The 19,371-nt window shown below is 41.3% G+C and overlaps 1 protein-coding gene across 2 annotated transcripts in view; it reads right to left on the bottom strand.

Moving 5' to 3' along the window:
- Positions 1–13,073: 13,073 nt before the first annotated feature.
- ERICH3 (glutamate rich 3) overlaps positions 13,074–19,371 on the bottom strand; it is a 123,783-nt gene continuing 117,485 nt past the window's right edge. For both annotated transcript variants that reach the window (XM_081490209.1, XM_081490210.1), the window contains 2 exons: positions 16,054–18,419; positions 13,074–15,447 (listed from right to left, as the gene is read on the bottom strand). In XM_081490209.1, coding sequence (XP_081346335.1) covers positions 16,072–18,419 — 2,348 coding nt within the window. In that variant the 3' untranslated portion in view covers positions 13,074–15,447; positions 16,054–16,071. The remainder of the gene's footprint in view (positions 15,448–16,053; positions 18,420–19,371) is intronic.

The following is a 19,371-nucleotide window of genomic DNA, read 5'->3' as shown; positions in this document are numbered from 1 at the left end:
AACATTAAGAAATGAAAAATAAAATTGTTTAATGGACAAGTACAGTGAATGCATTAAATAGAAGATTAGATAGATAAATAGAAAAGAACTGGCAGATAGCTCTGAAGAAATTACACAGACTATAACCTTAAGGAACAAAAGGTAGAAAAATCTCAAAACTTTTGTGCTCATCTGTAAAATAAGAATTAAACTGCAGTCATTACTCAAGGTCCATCCATCCATCCATGTTGCTGCAAATGGCAAGATTTCATCTTTTTATGGCTGGGTAGTATTTCACTGCATGTGTATATATATACATCACATCTTATTTATCTCTTCATGTTCATGGATACTTAGGTTGTTTCCGTATCTTGGCTGTTGTAAATATAGTATAGTGATGAACATAAGAGTGCAGATATCATTTTCGATTAGTGTTTTCATGTTCTTTGGATAAGTACTTAGAAGTGGAACAGCTGGGTCATATGGTAGTTCTATTCTTAATTTTTTGAAGACTCTATACTGTTTTCAACAGTGGCTGCATAAAAACTAATAGATAAACACCAAAAAAATGAACAAACCAAACAAAAACAAACATATAGATACAGAATAGTGATTATCAGAGGGGAAGGGGTGGGAAGGGGTAGGGAATGAATAAAGGGACTCAACTTTATCCTTTTGAATGGATAAGCTTTTGGAAGTGAGCACATTGTAGGGTATATACAAAAGTAGAAATATAATATTATCATCTTAAAGAAAAAGGCCCAGTGTAAAAATTATGAGTTAAGTCTTATTCAGGGAACTTACTGAGGACTATAGCCCAGGAAACAGTCTTTCAGTAGCTCTGAGAGGACCACTCTGAAGAGGTAGGGCTGGAGTCAGTATTTATATGAATTTTGGAGCTGGGAAATAGGTATAATCAAGCATCCATGTGTGTATGTGTGTGTGTGTGTGTGTGCTCAGTCGCATTAGTCGCCACCCTATGGACTGTAGCCTGCCAGGTTCTTCTGTCCATGGGATTCTCCAGGCAAAAATACTAGAGTGGGTTTCCATGCCCTTCTCCAGGGGGTCTTCCCCACCCAGGGATCGAACCTCAGTCTCCTGCAATTCAGGCAGATTCTTTACTGATGAGCCACTGGGGAAGCCCATAATCAAGCATACATTTTGGTAAGAGGTTACTGTTAATTACAAAGAACAGTTCATCTCAATTTAATTATTTTAGTGCTTTTCTATGTATGAGAAGATGAAAGCATCTGGGGTCACTGAAGTTCTTCCTTAATTCCCCTTAGGGTGTTCTGTCAGTGGGTGACTGCAATGGGTTGTGACTTAACCCTTTGTGTATTGGACGATGAGCAACACTCTTTTTGTTTATATCATACACATAAGACTCATATAATGTTATAAATTAGTGTTATTTCAATTTATAAAATACAGTCATACCTTAGTATCTGGGGTTCCAGGACCCTCCTTTGAATACCAAAATCCAAGGATGCTCAAGTCCCTTATATAAAATGTTGTAGTGTTTGCATATAATCTATGTACATTCTCTAATATGCTAGTCATGTCAGCTCTGTGCGACTCCATGGATCATGGCCTGCCAGTCTCCTGTGTCCATGGGGATTCTCTAGGCAAGAATACTGGAGTAGGTTGCCATGCCCTCCTCCAGGGGATCTTCCTGTCCAGGGATCGAACCAAGATCTCCCACAGTGCAGGCCGATTCTTTACCATCTGAGCCACCAGGGAAGCCCAAATCATCTCTAGATTACTTATACTACCTAACACAATGTAAATGCTATGTAAATAATTGTAAGTAAAATGTAAATGCAGTGTAAATAGTCTCCAGTGCATGACAAATTTATGTTTTGCTTTTTGAAACTTTCTAGAATTTTTAAAAAATGTATAATTTTGATCTCTTTGATTGAATTTGCAGATGTAGCACCCATGACTACAGAGGGCAAGTTATACCTGCCCTGTCTTATGTCCCCCACTAGATTTTACTTAATGGGAACAATGCAAGGTAAATGTGGTAATAACCCATAAGTGGAAACCACTATTATATACCAGAAGGTAGAATGGAGACTACCTTTGTTCCTTTCCATCTCTTTCCCTCAGATTGAAAGTGAAAGTGTTAGTCGCTCAGTCATGTCCAACTCTTTGCTATCCAATGGACTGCAGCCCAGCAGGCTCCTCTGCCCATGGAAATCTCCAGGTAGGAACACTGGAGTGGGTTGCCATTACCCTTTCTAGAGGATCTTCCTGACCCAGGGATCGAACCCAAGTCTCCTGTATTGCATTGCATTGCAGGCAGATTCTTTTCCGTCTGAGCCACCAGGGAAGCCCTCAGATTATCCTTATCTAATTTTGTTTTCTCTTTGTTGGTGCTCCTCACACCATTCATGTTCATTATACTCTGATTTTCCCTGGACATAACTGTTGAGAGTCAGGGTGAATATAATCTATGATGTAGCCCTGCCCCAATCCCTTAGAATCAACAGAGATACCTGTTTTCCAGGTCTGGACTGGACAGGTGTGGAGTTCTTTATCTTACTGGTTAGAGGCACTCAGTTGAGACGTGATCCCTTGACTGGGGTAGCTCAGGGTTCTCGACCCTTTCACATTGAGCCTTAGGAGACACATGGGCTAGGTATTGCCAGGAACACTAGTTCTCCTACTGAGAACCGGCACTCAGCTCTCCATGAGTGTCTAGAGGCTAAAATCAGCCACAAATCTCCGGAGACTCAGCTTCACAGATTTTGCAGTTTGCAAATAGAGATTAACATTTGAAAACAATGGAAGTTAATTGCTACTGAGAAGCAATCCCCTCTAGAAGAGGCCTCAGTGGTGAAGGGAAGGCCTTGTAGACTAATAGGGTATGACTCAAATACAGCCTCTTGGGTGACAATAATTCCAGCATTATGCTCGCAATTATAGTAGTACTGTGTGTCAGAGGCCCTCTTCTCTGTGGTGTGGAGATCAGGATACAGAGTTCTGGCTCAGAGAGTAGACTCAAAAGCAATGGTTCTCTACCCCTAGCTGCATGGGGAGTCTCTTTTAAGAGACTGGCACCCATTCCTACTCCCCAGAGAGTCTAATGGTCTGGAGGCAGCTTGAATGTCAGGAGCTTTCAAAACCTTCCAGTGGGTTCTAACATGCAGCCCAGGTTGAGAACCTTTGAGAACGGTGGTTCTCATACTTCAGTGTGCATCAGTGTCACCTGGTGGGTTTTTTAAAACACGATCTGAACTCTGGGCACAAAGACTGGTCCCCAGTTTGGCAACCTCAGCATCATGTGGAGATTTGTTAGAAATAACAGATTTTCAGGTGCCTTGCAGCTCTACTGAACTGAAAACTCTAGGAGGGGAACCCAGCATATTCTACCTAAAAGGCCCTCCAGGTGATTGTAATTCAAAGATAAACTTTGAGAACTTCTGCACCAGATGGAGCCATCTTCTTCCTGGGTTAAACCCCATCTGTGACACTTCCCAGCTTTATGACTTGAATATGTTACTTCCTCTTTTTGTGTCTCCGTTTCATCATCTGTAAAATGGGGCTAATTGTACCTTCCTCATACCATTGTGAGGCTTAATGAGTAAAAAAGATTGAAGGGTAAAAGAAGAAAATGAGTAAAATAGTAAAAGTATAATGTGTTAAGCTGTGTTATACTGATTTAATTTATGCTTCTGAAATCACATTTACAGTTTCCCTTTTAATGTCAATAGTTCCTCAGAATTGAGATCTGTGGGGCCAAGCCTTGACTCCAAATAGTAATCACCTCGGGAGATTTTTTACGTCCTCATCCCCGAGTCTCATCCCCAGAGGTTTAAAAATTCTCCTCGGAGGAATTCTAATGTACAGCCAAATTTGAGAATCAGTGATTTAGACTTGAGTTTGTTAAGCTGACTTATATATGCATAGATAGGTTTGTAATTTATTGAATTCTACTGCAGAGTCCTGTGCTTAGTAGGGAGTCACTAATAATATGCTTAGTTCAGTGGGGGAGAGTTTCCATTCATTTTCAAAGATTTTCTCTTCTTTAATCAATGAGAGGTGTATGTGTGCAAGCATGCATGTGTGTGCATAAAATAACTAGTATGTGGTATTTCTGCTGTCTCTAACCATAATTCTCAGTGGGAATTGTAAACAGGCAATGACAAATCTTGGGACATCTGTAATTCAGACAACCAAAATGTTTCACATAAGCTGCATTTGAAAACTTGTATTTCAGGATTTGCAAAGCAAGAGCAAAATTAGCTGCTCTAAAAACCAAAACCAAAAAAAAAAAAAAAAAACCCATCAAGTTTTAGAGAGTAAATTTGACTAGAAATTGGAACTCTGCATCTCTAACAAGAAAATTTTACTAATGAGGGACAGCATTGTGAAATGAAATAAGCTCTAGACTAAAGATGGGAGTTATAATCCTGTTTTGACCCTCACCAGGGTGTAGCCTAATCCTCAGACCCACTGGGTCTCTGCTTTCTGAATCTGGTATCTACAGAGGTGCTGGAAGAACATTTGCTCTTTCGGGTCCCCATTACTTCTAATATTTTATGAAGATAATGACCATTTTCTCTTCAGTCCACAAATTCAGATACTCCCTGCATCCTAGCAACATCAGTCAAATTTCGACTTAAAAATTTCAGAATGACACATAACAGTATTACCTCTGCATTTTAGTTCTGTTAGTCATCCTTTTACTGATATTTATTGAATGTGCACCATATCCAGACATTGCTCCTGGCACAGGGATTTGAACATGGACCCTAGCAGACCACGCCTGTTCACTCATAGAACTGACATTCTATTGCAGAACAAGTCAGCCTATGTTACAGGAAATGTAATTGTCACAAGTCTGCAGCTCCTTTCCCTTTCCTCACAACATCTCATTCTAACAGATGCACCAAGAGAAAATGGCAATGGTATGGAAGAAGAACTTGAAAACCTGGCTAAAATGAAGCTTTTTAATAATAATCTTAAAAAGAGAGGATGACTGTCATAAATCATCTTATTCCACAAAGGAGTTAAAGGGCAATTAGGTCCTTTGTGCTAGTTGTTTCCTAACTTTTTCTATTAAGGCATATTTTTGAAAACTAAAATATCTGTGGCATATGGGGCAGTGAGGGTTTGAGAAGTTTCCGTGAGGATTAGTCTACATAGTTACAGAGGTTGACTGCTTTTCAAGACACAGTCCTCAGGCAAAATTTGGCAGGCCACCTTTCTTTGTAAATAAAGCTTTATTAAAACACAGCCACACCCATTTGTTGAGTAGACACACTCATTTGTTGAGTAGTTTTGAACTACTCAGAACCTGCGGAACCTGAAATACATACTATCTGGGAAAATTGTGCTGAAACTGCTCTTTAGCACTGAATTGCTATGGGAGCACACTAGTTTTCATGATTGTGTACTCGGACACACTCAAGAGGCACACTTCCTTCCCTAGGAACAGCTAGGCATTGTCCTAGGACTCTGACTCCTTCCTTGAGGCATCCCCAAGCTGCATGACCCACTCATTTATTTTTCTATCAGACATCACTGTTGTAGCATGTAACCAAAACACATTTTACACATTAATAGAGATTTTTTACACATTAATAGAGATTTTTGCAATCACTTGTGATGGCTGCCACGCCTTGTAGCTTGAGAAACCTGTTCACCTTGTCCTTTACACCAGTGCTCTTTAAATATTTTTGCTCACTAACCACTAAGGGAGCTTTGAAAAACTGTCAGTCCTGTCTTACACATTTTTCACACTGACAACAAGGCATTTTCATAAATCTAAATAATAGATACAGACGTAATCTCTAGCATGTTATAAAATGGACTGTTTTAAGATGAAATGGTTACACCTCTTTCCTAAATGTACTTTAAAAATTGAAATGCCATCCCAATCTTATAGCACCTTTATCCATGTAATGGAGGCTATTGCGTGCCACCCTGGTATACAGTTTACAGCCGACACATTTATTCTGCCTGGAGTGGGTCTGCTGCTGGCACACATCTGAGTCTTCCACCGGAAGTGGTTTTGGTGGAAGGCAGATACTGACTCAAAGGTTGTGGTCCTCCTGGGAAGGTAGCCACATCCAGTAACTGGCCCATTGTGGGGACTCAGAGACGTGGCCGTGTTGCCTTCATTCTCCCACTGGCGCTCCGGAGCACCCATGGGACGGATGCAGCCCCCAGGGCAACTATACCACAACCCACCTTTCCTTTCAACCCATTCCTGTTTCCCTCTCCTATCCCCCCCACACAAAGCTGAAGCTTATCCCAAAGCGCACCCCAATAAGCCTTCTGCACAAAAACTTCTATTCTTTAGCATTTCCTGGGGAACTTGACCATTTTAAAAAGTACGTAAGATTTTCTTTAGCATTAGGGAATCTCACGGAGTTTTATTTCTTAATATGCTTACATTTCCATTCCGCTTTGCCCACAGAATTTTAGCCTACTGTTGTATATTTTTTATGTTTGAAAGTCTTTTATTGATCATCCTGTCATACTCCTCTGCAAATAAATTATTACATAAAATTGAATTTAAAAATGTCTATGACCATAATGTTCTATATGGTGAATTTCTTTTGAACTGAGCTACCATTGCAATTGTGGTGCTGGAGCAGCGAGTGGCCGAGAGGAGATACCCCACGTCCAAGGTCAGGAGCGGGGGCTATGCTTCCCCACATCCAAGGTCAGAAGCGGCGGCTGTGCTTCGCTGGACTGGATGTGGGGAGAAACCCCACATCCAAGGGCAAAGGAGAAGCCCCAGCAAGACAGTAGGAGGGGGCAAATTCATGTTTAGAAGCAAACTCCATTCCTGCCAGAGATGCTAAGAGGGTTCAAGCAAACCTTGTGCGCACCGGGACCCAGGGACCCCACAGAGACTGAGACAGAACTGTGTTTAAGCATTTCCTGTGGAGGTATGGGTCAGCAGGGGACTGCCACAGGGACAGGGCTCTGGGTGCAGCAGACTTGAGTATGGCATAAGCGCACTTGGAGGTCACCATTAATCCCACCACAGAACTGCCAGAACTTACACAGGACTGGGAAATAGACTCTTGGAGGGCACAAACAGAATCTTGTGCACTAAGACCCAGGAGAAAGGAGCAGTGACCCCACAAGAGACTGACCCAGACTTGCCTGTGAGTGTCCAGGAGTCTCAAGCAGAGGCATGGGTTGGTGGTGGCCTGCTGCAGGATTGGGGGCACTGAGTGTAGCAGTACACGCATGGGATCTTTTGAAGGAGGTCACAATTATCCATTATCTTTATTACCTCCACTATAGTTTGCCCCAGGTAAATAGCAGAGAGGGAACACAGCTCCACTCATCAACAGAAAATTGGATTAAAGATTTACTGAGCATGGCCCTGCCCATCAAAACAAGACCCAGTTTCCCCCTCAGTCAGTCTCTGCCATCAGGAAGCTTCCATAAGCCTCTTATCCTTCTCCATCAGAGGGCAGACAGACAGAAAACCACAATCACAGAAAACTAACCATTCTAATCACATGGACCACAGCCTTGTCTAAGTCAATGAAACTATGGGCCATGCTGTGTAGGGACAACCAAGACAGACAGGTCACGGTGGAGAGTTCTGACAAAATGTGGCCCAATGAAGAAGGGAATGGCAAACCACTTCAGTGTTCTTGTCTTGAGAACCCCATGAACAATATGAAAAGGCAAAATGGTAGGACACTGAAAGATGAACTCCTCGGGTCAGTAGGTGCCCAGTATGCTTCTGGAGATCAGTGGAGAAATAACTCCAGAAAGAACGAAGAGACGGAGCCAAAGCAAAAACAACACCCACTTCTGGATGTGACTGGTGATGGAAGTAAACTCCAATGCTGTAAAGAGCAATATTGCATAGGAACCTGGAATGTTAGGTCCATGAATCAAGGCAAATTGGAAGTGGTCAAACAGGAGAGGGCAAGATTGAACATCGACATTTTAGGAATCAGCAAACTAAAATGGACTGCAATGGGTGAATTTAACTCAGATGGGCAGGAATCCCTTAGAAAAAATGGAATAGCCATCATAGTCAACAAGAGTATGAATGCAGTACTTGGATGCAGTCTCAAAAATGACAGAATGATCTCTGTTCATTTCCAAGGCAAACCATTCAATATCGCTGTAATCCAAGTCTATGCCCTGACCAGTAATGCTGAAGAAGCTGAAGTAAAACAGTCTATGAAGACCTACAAAACCTTCTAGAACTAACACCCCCAAAAGATGTCCTTTTCATTATAGGGGACTGGAATGCAAAAGTAGGAAGTCAAGAAACACCTGGAGTAACAGGCAAATTTGGCCTTGGAGTACAGAATGAAGCAGGGCAAAGTCTAATAGAGCTCTGCCAAGAGAATGCACTGGTTATAGCAAACACCCTCTTCCAAAAACACAAAAGAAGACTCTGCACATGGACATCACCAGATGGTCAATACCGAAATTAGATTGATTATATTCTTTGCAGCCATAGATGGAGAAACTCTATACAGTCAGCAAAAACAAGACCAGGAGCTGACTATGGCTCAGATCATGAAATTCTTATTGCCAAATTCAGACTTGAATTGAAGAAAGTAGGGAAAACCACTAGACCATTCAGGTATGACCTAAATCAAATCCCTAATGATTATACATTGGAAGTGAGAAATAGACTCAAGAGATTAGATCTGATAGACAGAGTGCATGATGAACTGTGGACGGACGTTCATGACATTGTACAGGAGACAGGGATCAAGACCATCCCCATGGAAAAGAAATGCAAAAAAGCAAAATGGCTGTCTGAGGAGGCCTTAACAAATAGCTGGGAAAAGAAGAGAAGCAAAAAGCAAAGGAGAAAAGGAAAGATATACCCATTTGAATGCAAAGTTCCAAAGAAGAGCAAGGAGAGATAAGAAAGCCTTCCTCAGCGATCAGTGCAAAGAAATAAGGAAAACAACAGAATAGGAAAGACTAGAGATCTCTTCAAGAAAATTAAAGATACCAAGGGAACATTTCATGCAAAGATGGGCATAATTAAGGACAGAAATGGTATGGACCTAACGGAAGCAGAAGATATTAAGAAGAGGTGGCCAGAATACACAGAAGAACTGTACAAAAAAGATCTTCATGACCCAGATAATCACGATTGTGTGATCACTCACCTAGAGCCAGACATCCTGGAGTGTGAAGTCAAGTGGGCCTTAGGAAGTATCACTACAAACAAAGTTAGTGGAGGTGATGGAATTCAAGTTGAGCTATTTCAAATCCTCAAAGATGATGGTGTTAAAGTGCTGCACTCAATATGCCAACAAATTTGGAAAACTCAGCAGTGGCCACAGGACTGGAAAAGGTCTGTTTTCATTCCAATCCCAAAGAAAGGCAATGCCAAAGAATGCTCAAACTACTGCACCATTGCACTCATCTCACACACTAGTAAAGTAATGCTCAAAATTCACCAAGCCAGGCTTCAGCAATACATGAACCGTGAACTTCCAGATGTCCAAGCTGGTTTTAGAAAAGGCAGAGGAACCAGAGATCAAATTGCCAACATCATTCGATCATCAAAAAAGCAAGAGAGTTCCAGAAAAACATCTATTTCTGCTTTATTGACTATGCCAAAGCCTTTGACTGTGTGGATCACAATAAACTGTGGAAAATTCTGAAAGACATGGGAATATCAACCACCTGACCTGCCTCTTGAGAAATCTGTATGCAGGTCAGGAAGCAACAGTTAGAACTGGACATGGAAAAACAGACTGGCTCCAAATTGGGAAAGGAGTATGTCAAGGCTGTATATTGTCACCCTGCTAATTTAACTTCTATGCAGAGTACATCATGAGAAACGCTGGGCTGGATGAAGCACACGCTGGAATCAAGTTTGCCAGAGAAATATCAATAACCTCAGATATGCAGCTGACACCACCCTTATGGCAGAAAGTGAAGAAGAACTAAAGAGCCTCCTGATGAAAGTGAAAGAGGAGAGTGAAAAAGTTGGCTTAAAACTCAACATATAGAAAACTAAGATCATGGCATCCAGTCCCATCACTTCATGGCAAATAGATGGGGAAACAGTGTCAGATTTCATTTTTGGGGGCTCCAAAATCACTGCCGATGGTGTTTGCAGCTATGAAATTAAAAGATGCTTACTTCTTGGAAGGAAAGCTATGACCAACCTAGACAGCATATTAAAAAACAGAGATATTACTTTGTCAACAAAGGTCTGTCTAGTCAAGGCTATGGTTTTTCCAGTAGTCATGTATGGATGTGAGAGTTGGACTATAAAGAAAGCTGAGCACCAAAGAATTGATGCTTTTGAACTGTGGTGTTGGAGAAGACTCTTGAAAGTCCCTTGGACTGCAAGGAGTTTCAACCAATCCATCCTAAAGGAGATCAGTCCTGAGTATTCATTGAAAGGACTGATATTGAAGCTGCAATTCTAATACTTTGGCTACCTGATGCGAAGAGCTGACTCATTTGAAAAAAACCCAATGCTGGGAAAAATTGAAGGCAGGAGAAGAAGGGGATGATAGAGGATGAGACGGTTGGATGACATCACCGACACAATGGACATGAGTTTGGGTAAACACTGGGAGTTGATGATGGACAGGGAGGCCTGGTGTGCTGCAGTCCATGGAGTTGCAAAGAGTCAGACACGATGGAGCAACTGAACTGAACTACCATTGCAATAATTAGTAATGTACATCTGATCAAAATAACACACATAAATTTTGATAAACCTTATACATGAAATGTAAAAGTAGAAATGTGTGTTTAAGACAGTGATTTCTGTTTTAGTTTGTGTATCTGAGAACAAATATTATTTCCTGCTACAATGATAGTGTTCAACATCAGTTCTGTTACATTTGCTGTTTTTTTTTTAGATGTACAGTGGGGCTTCCTTGGTGGTTCAGATGGCAAAGAATCTGCCTGCAATGCAGGAGAGCCAGGTTTGAGCCCTCATTTGGGAAGGGAATGCCACCAATTCCAGTATTCTTGCCAGGAGAATTCCATGGACAGAGGAGCCTGGCGGGCTACAGTCCATGGGATTGCAAAGAGTTGGACACGACTGAGCGACTAACACTAACACAAGTACAGTATCTGTGCATGTCACATAAATAAACAAATGGGAATGGAGGTAGTTTGCTTGTATTGTGCAGCAATGCTCTACTTTGAACTCCTGAGTGATTTACCAAAAATGAAGGACTGATGAAATACCAAAGAAGATTTAAGAGGCTTATCAGCTGACAAGTCAATTAGGTTCTCCTTTAGTTTTCTTGAAAACAACTGAAAACCACTTGAATTGCAGAAGGATTTAACCAGCCATTAAGGTCATTCCCTTTCTTAATACCTGCACCATATTTCAAATCGTTTCTTTATCATTTTGTATCATCCCAGAGGCAACACAGTAAAACTGGTAAATGGAAGAATAGCTGGCCTCTATTATGAATGAGAGCGGGAGACTGGCAAAAGGGAAGACCTTGACTGAGGCTAGATCTCAGGCAGGTGCATTTTATGACAAAAGTGTATATGGAGGTTGACATCTGCAAAGTAGCCTTCATGCATCCTTTGAAAAGCTTCATCTGCCCTCAGAGGAACACCACACTAGCTTGAGGGTCTCTGTGTCACATTAGTACCAAGCTCCTGAACAAGTGTGAGATTTCTCCTATAATTTTGTCTTTCCTATACCCTTTGAGTATAAGCAGATGTTAATAAGACCAGGAAACATTTGACAAAGGAGAGAGAAAGTTAGTTCTTCTATATTCTTTGGTATCAGCTTATCTGTTTCAGGTATTTCTATGTACCTCATTTTCCCTAATAAAAATGGGGGTTTGCATCACTCCAAAATATGACACAGTTGCACAGATTATTAAGTAGTCTGAGACTTCTGATTGGAATTTCAAAGGGAGTGTGCATTCTCAAACATCTAGCATTTTACTGTAGAGCTTATGTTTTCTGTTATTTTGAAAAGTATAGTTTTCCTGTTGCAAGGCATGATATTAGAGGGAAGGAGAAAACATAATAAAAGGGGGAAAAGGATGAGTTTGAGAGCGGCTTTTAAATAATTCCAGTTGTATTTATTCCCTGTTCTTTTGTACCTCTTGTTTCTGGCCACGTAACTGGGAACATCTTTCAAATGACAAAATCAGGTGGTTTAAGAGACTAGAAGAAAATGTTATCAAGGTCAGAAGTGTCCTCTCAAGGGCCGCAGTTCTTGAAGCTGTTGGAATATTTCACATGCTAGATGAATCTTTTTTGCAGTCTTCTTTTCCCAAATAATGATTTCCCATGGCAATCAAAATTATTGATCTTAGAAGTTTTAAAGAACTCAACTATAATTTAAATTTACAACACAAGAGTTTGCAAAGTCATAGAAAAAGCTTTACTCAAGTAATTCAGGCCCTTTTCTGGTTGTCCAGTGACTAAGACTTCAAACTCCCAATGCAGGGGCCCCAGGTTCCATCCCTGATCAGAAAACTAAATCCCACATAACGCAACTAAGAGTTCAGATGCCAAAACTCGGGGTCCTGAATGCCACAACTAAAACCTGGCGCAGCCAAATAAATAAATATTTTAAAAAACAAAATTGTTGAAAAAAGAAAGAAATTCAAAACCTAATTCTGCCTATCTTTACTTTGGTTGCCTATCTTTCCTTTGAATTATTTAAATAATCTATCATATTCTTTAGTTGATACTGACTGGAACAGTAACCCTTTTCTTACTGATACAGTATATATTAATGAGGTTTGATTTTTATCTCTACAAGTAAACAAAAATATGTAAAGATTCACATATAATACCTTAGTATCTATTTAATATTCCTCTTCCTAGAAGGAAGTGTATGTGATTTTTTAAAAAGTCAAAGTTTGGAGTGAGAAGACCTGAGATTATGATTTTAGACAAGGCACTTAATTGAACTTCTATTTGCTTATCTATGAAATAGTGATAACAATTTTCCTCTCTGACATTATTACATGTATGTGAAAGACATATGTGAATGTAGAGTGAATATAAACACATATACTCAAAAATACAGACCAATGAAAATACTTCTCTCTGCTCTACTCTGTGGAATTTAAATTTTAAGGAAAGGACAAAGAAGATTTTAAAAGTCTAGTCTTACTTATAAAGCATCATTTATGTCTTATATATGTACATATGGTTTATTTATGCTTTTAATAATGACACTAGGGCAAAAATCATTTCAGTTGAACACATAAATAATTTTATCAACATAGTATTTTCAGAGAAAGAATTCACTTCATTGAAATATCACAACACTGAATTTCACAGTTAAACCCACATGCAGATTGTAGTATAATTTTACAGAATGTGTTTTGATAGAATGTGTTAAATATAAAATAATCCAATGCAATTTCCATTTAGCACATTGTACAAAATGAATTCTTCAGTGGAATTAACAAGTTCATAATCTCTCCCATAAGGTGCTATGTATTCAAAGTGCTCTGTAGCAATGAGGTTGAGATCAAAGAAAAAATACTGTAGAACTCCACACTAATGCAGCTCAGTAATAAATGAAATTGGATATAATGGAGAGGAAACCTATTTTATAATGTAAGACAGTGGAGATCTATGATGTGCCATGAGTGATGTTCACCCTTGAAAGCGGGTGGGGCTGAAGGATTTCACATATATATCATTACAGTCATGATAAAAATGAGTTTAAAGTTGAGGTCATCACTTTTATAGTGACCATCATTTCCTCAAGTGAAAAGAGAGAAGAGACACAGAGGGTAGAAGAGACAGAAAGAGAGACAAAGTTCACAATACTTCTGCAATCCATTTTCCAACTGAGACTAATCTTCAATACAGTCAATAGTCCGTGACAGCAGTTTTCAGACTAGAGTGTACATCAGAATTACCCAGAGGGCTTGTTAAAACACCAACTGCTCTGCCCCACCCACAGAGTTTCCAATTTAATAGGTGTGAGATGAAGGCAGGAATTTGTATTTGGAACAGTTCTAGGTGATGCTGATATCCTGATCAAGGCCACATTTTGCGAACCACTGGTCCATTATATTAATACCTTTGATCACTGAATGACTCCTTTATTAAAATGAAACACACCTCTAAAGTTAAAAAAAAGTAAAGATAGTATGCCTGATTTTTTAGGGACATAGGGTAACCAGTGTGGACTGTATAATGATTAGGGCAGCAATTCTCAACTTTTTCTACATAGTAAAATCAACTGAAAAATTAAAACAACAAAACAAAAAACTAATGCCTACACCCATCTAAAACTAATTAGATCTGAATCCCTGGGGTAGGATCAAGGATTGATTCATTCATGAAAGTGCTCCATGAAAGTCTAATGTGTAGTGTAACTGGAGAATCACTGCTTTAGGACATCTTCTTTCACCTCCTTACATAATGAAAAGATAGTCAAATATATGTGCCCTTCTGGACACTGGTGTATGAACAGAGATGTCATAGGGAAATTGAAATCCCCAAGAGACACAGCTACACAACTATTTCTAGTGCTATGGGGGGCAGGGGTAATTTAGAAAGCAGTCATGACAGTTGCTTTGCAATGCACTGCAGAGTTAGTTCACAGGTTTGAAATAACAGAACCTGGGAAGGTGAGCAGCATGCTAATTTAATCCAAGTTTCTTTTCCACTGAATGACACCAACCAGAGTCTAGAGTCTAGAATGTTGGCATATAGGCTGATGTGCAATGTTTAGCTGCTATAATGATTGCTACTCATTTTACTCAACTAAATTATTTACTACATTAATTTAATTTGAGTGGCCCTATAAATAAGTCCCCCAAGGATAAAATGCCACAAGCATTTACCTGTTCACCTCAGAAAGCAAGACTATAGAAACATGCAAAAAGAAAGGGTATTTTGAAATAAGATTTAGATGTTAAATTACTGATCTGGCGTAAATAGAAAGCACGACTATTTATAAGTAAATAGACATGCCATGGAACCCTTTTCTGGAAGGACTTACAGGTCTGGAGCAATCTTTAGCACTGAAGGTACCTGGAAGAATGTGTAGAGCTCATTTTCACAGACAAAGCCAAAGATTTTAAATCAAATGCTCATGTATGAAGCTGGAACTAATATGTGATTATAAATAAATAGGAATTTAAAGAAACCCCAGATATCAGGACTGGGCCTTTCAGGTAATCTTTGGTAAAAGTCAAGCATTTGAAAATGATCAGTTTGATTTGAATATAGACATGCTAACTGTGTAGAATTAGGTAAGAACCTCCCAAACATTTGAAAATGATCAGTTTGATTTGAATATAGACATGTTAACTGTGTAGAATTAGGTAAGACCCTTCCAGTCCTCCATCAGAAACCAGCACTCTAGGAAGGAGCTGAGCATCTCTTCTCAAGGTGCTTGAGGTGCTACAGACCAGCTGGCGACTGGGAATCGCTCAGACAAGGACAGGGATTAAAAAAACAAAAAGTCCTGGTGAGATATTCAGGTGAATCCTTCTCCTCCACTCCAAGTCTTCTGGAAGACATCTTGAAAATATCCTGAAAGACAATAAAAAGGATAGAACTATGAATATAATCACTCAGAATAGTAGAAACCAGGCATTAAGGATACCTCATGCAAAAAGTAGAAATACAAGGAAGTGCTAGAAATAATTTTGGTCTTTAGTTATAATCATCAGTATTTTACAGATACACATATATTTTTTAACACGTTTCAAATATTTTAATATATTTTACTAGTTTATGCTCTATGTATTTATTAAACTTCAGAGAGCTTCAGAAATGAAAACAGAGAGCCCATTTAGAGGCAAATTAAGCCTCTTTCCCTTTGTCCCCATGGCACACGCTCTCTTCTGTATCCATCTTCCTGGCCCTGTAAGGGAGAGGAGGAGGATCTCACTGCTTGAGAGCTGTGCTTGCAAAGGCAGAGGCTGGGATTTAAATTTGTACAGGGGGTAGAACTATGGGTCCCTGTATGCCTCTAGTCTGCCTGTCCATCTCACCCAGCCCCCATCCTGATGGGCTCAGCAGCCCCTGGAACTGAAGCCTGTGTGTGCAGGCACTGATAAAGGGATGAGACAGCCCACAGGAGACCCCAGGTGGGAGATCTGTGTAATCCTGTAAACAGGTTGGGCTTAAACTCACCATCAGCCATGAAGTCTCTTAGGCCTTCCCCGGACTCATGGAAACATCCAGGTCCTCGCTTCCTCTTTGCACTGAAAGCTCTTGCTTCTCTTGGATTCTCCTGCAGTTGGGCTTTTCAGGGAGTGTTTCTGCATCCTGTGGACTCTCTCTCCTGGCCTCTGACCCGCTCTCTTGGGATAATTCTAGTCTAAATTCTTCAGCTTCCCCTGACTCCTGCTCCCCATCAGGACTCCCCATACCTGGCTTCTCTCCCACTAACTCAGACTCAGCCCCCAGGGTGGTTTCAGCCTTCTCTGCCTCCCCAGCTTGCCCTAGCTTTGGGACCTTCCCTTCCAGGTTAGAAGGTTCCCCTGGAGTCTCAACCTCAACCTCCAGTGCTGAAATCGCAGTCATTACCTCGGCCACTGGCACATACTCCCCGCTCAGCGCTATCCCCTCTACAGCCACCTTCTCTGCAGCTGCCATTTCTCCTGGCATCTCATCCACTGTGTGCCAAGCTTCCTCCCCAGCAATATCTGAAAAGGAGGAGATTTTATTTGCTTCTATTTTCCCCTCAGCAGAATCGTCCTCCCTCTCTGCAGCTTCTTCTGAGGCTCCTCCTCCTTGATGGGGATCTTCCACAGTCATAACCACGCCATGCGAGCTCTCGGCCCCCTTAGGGTCCCCATTCTTCGTCACTCCTGTCCCCAGTGTGCACCCTTTATCCACCTCCTCCTCTGAGTCCTCATCCATCACTTCATTGAGTTTTCCTGCCATCATGGAATCTCCCTCGAGAACATCTTGGGTCAAGGCTGTGACAGCTACTCCCTCTGGCCCCTGTAAAGGCCCGTCTTTATTCCTCCCCTCCTGGCTGGCGACCATGTCTTGATCTTTGGTTGCAGATCCCTGGGCCTCGCCTGTATCCCTGGGAGTCTGTGCCCTCCCTGTGGACTTGGTTTTGGGAGCTCCTGACACCCCCTCTCCTGCAGGGGTGGACTCCTCTTCCTGCTCTTCGTGGGCCACATTCTCACCAAAGAGCAGCTCTGCTGAGCCTCTCTGCTCTATGGTTCCGTCATCTCTCAGTCTTTCCCCTCCTTCTCCTTTCCCCCAAACCGTTATGTTTTCTAGGGACTTTTCAAATCCAGGGGCTGCTTCAAACATGTCAACCTCCCTGTCTCTCAGTGAGTTCTCTCCTTGTTGCCCTGTGTCTTCAGTCACTTCAGATGCCCCCATGGCTGCTTCATCCTCGGCATCATGCTCCGTTTCATTTGGGGAGGCTTGTGTCTCTTCCTCTGGTCTTTCTTCCTGCACAAGTTCCCCCTCTTTCCCTTTAAGATTTTGTTCCTCTTCTAAGGTGTCTTCATCCTGAAGCACCTTTGCCCTTGTCACCTCTTCTCTCTCAGATTCAGTTTCCCCCAGAGGTGTTTTTGACCTCTCAGCTTTCCTCCTCTCTCTCTTTTCTGAGTCTGATTCCTCAGGTAACATTTCTTTCCTATCATCATCTTTATTAGACTCTGACTGCATCACCACCCCCTCCTTTTCCACCTGGTCCTTACGAAGTCCTTCCAGGCTGTCCACTGAACTCCCCATCTGAGTAGCCTCAACAGTGGAGGAGCTCAAAGGTGTTTCCATTCCCGTGACTGCCTCTCTCTCTTTGATCGGCTCTTCTAGCCCCAGCATTGCCTCTTCTAAACCCTCCTCTCTGTCAGATGTAGCGTCTTCCAGGGGTCCCCTGTCTTCTAGGTCTGTACATGCTTCCTCTTCACTGTCCTCCACACCCAGCTTTGCAGACCCAGCCGCGCTCACAGCCACGCTCTCAGACTTTCCCTTCTCTGGCCTCACTGCCTCTTTTAGGGCTGCTGTCTCCTGAGCACACCCCGAGTTCAGAGCTGCTGCCTGGCTTGCCAGCAATGCCCTCTCTGAAGCCTGCCCACCTTCAGAAGCTGCCTTCTCCGTCTCCAGCACTGTTTGCATCAGGGCCCGTGCCTCAGCAGGCTCACCTTCATTCAGACCTCCAGAGTCTTTTGCTGCTTCTCCTTCTCTGGTGCCTAACCCTTCTTTATCCTGCCTTCTATCCCCTTCTGCTTCTGCCTCTGCCCCAACTGCTATGCCCTGAGAGAGCTCTCTTTCCTCTGTAAACTGTCCTACCAATGCCAGCTGTTCTACTTTTGGCTTCCCCTGCCCCGAGGGAACCTCATTAACCCTGGCTTTTCCCCACAGTGCTGTATCCCCTTTTCCTTCTGTGTCAGCATCCCTGTGTTGGGGACCTTCACCTTCCTCCACTGCTTCTTTCTTCTCCAGGGTATGCTCTTCTGATGCAACTTGGTTGGATTTCTTGTTTGAGCTGAGTGCAGTCCTTTCCTCCACCACTAGATTCCTATCCAGTGCTATAAAATAAGGTTAGAAATCAAGGTTACTTTAATCAAAGTGCAGGAGGAGACATTACATATAATTTTCTCTATATAAAAGATATTTATATATAATATCAAGGGGCTACTGATATTATATTTCATTTCCTCAATTCTAGGATGCCATCAGCTGTAACACGCACCATGATTTAATAATGGCTTTTCGTGATGAAAAAAAAAAAAAAGAGCTATCAAATTTAAAGGACATGTTGATATTAAAGGAAATTGAACATCAAAACTGTTGAAAACAAACAAAAAATATCCATGTCTCAGAATAATAAAATCTCTCTCCCTCCCTCTCTTTCTTATACACACACACACACACACACACACACACACCCATACATACACATATATATCCCACTTTCAAATGAAATATTAGGACTTGCAGAAAAAAATATGCAACAAGGAAAATAGTGAAGATTTCATTTTAGCAATCATTGTTCCCTACAGGACCATAATATGCTTATTCTCAGCCTAGGTTTCTTGTACTCATGTAAGCATTTAGCAACAGAATCATAATACAGTATGAACTGATCGTTATCCCATACATTGCTCCCATTAAAGCTACTATATTCAAATTTAGTCCTCAAATAACTTCTGTAGCTCAAGGTAAGACTTTTTACTATAGATACAAATTTGTATTGTAGGTCAGAATACCTCCCCTCTACCTTCAGAAATTGATTTGCCTTTGGCAAAAGAGGATCACAGAGCAGAGCAAGACATGACTCTGTAGTCTGGGACAATTTTCAACATAAATAACCTACTTGAAGCATTTCATAAGTTTCTCATCCATACTTTCCGCAAATCTGGGTGTGTTAGCTATCATACTTCAATAAATACAAGTTCAATGTGTTTATTAAAAGGCTTCAGATAGATTTCTTATCCTTTACCAAATATGTGCATTTCTGTTGCAATGATCCACACAAAA

The sequence above is a fragment of the Giraffa tippelskirchi genome, chromosome 5 (genome assembly GCF_054371585.1).
Source record: "Giraffa tippelskirchi isolate mGirTip1 chromosome 5, T2T-mGirTip1v1.2.pri, whole genome shotgun sequence".
NCBI lineage: Eukaryota > Metazoa > Chordata > Mammalia > Artiodactyla > Giraffidae > Giraffa > Giraffa tippelskirchi.
Note: the sequence above shows the minus strand (reverse complement) of the source record. Positions and strands in the feature narration are given on the sequence as shown.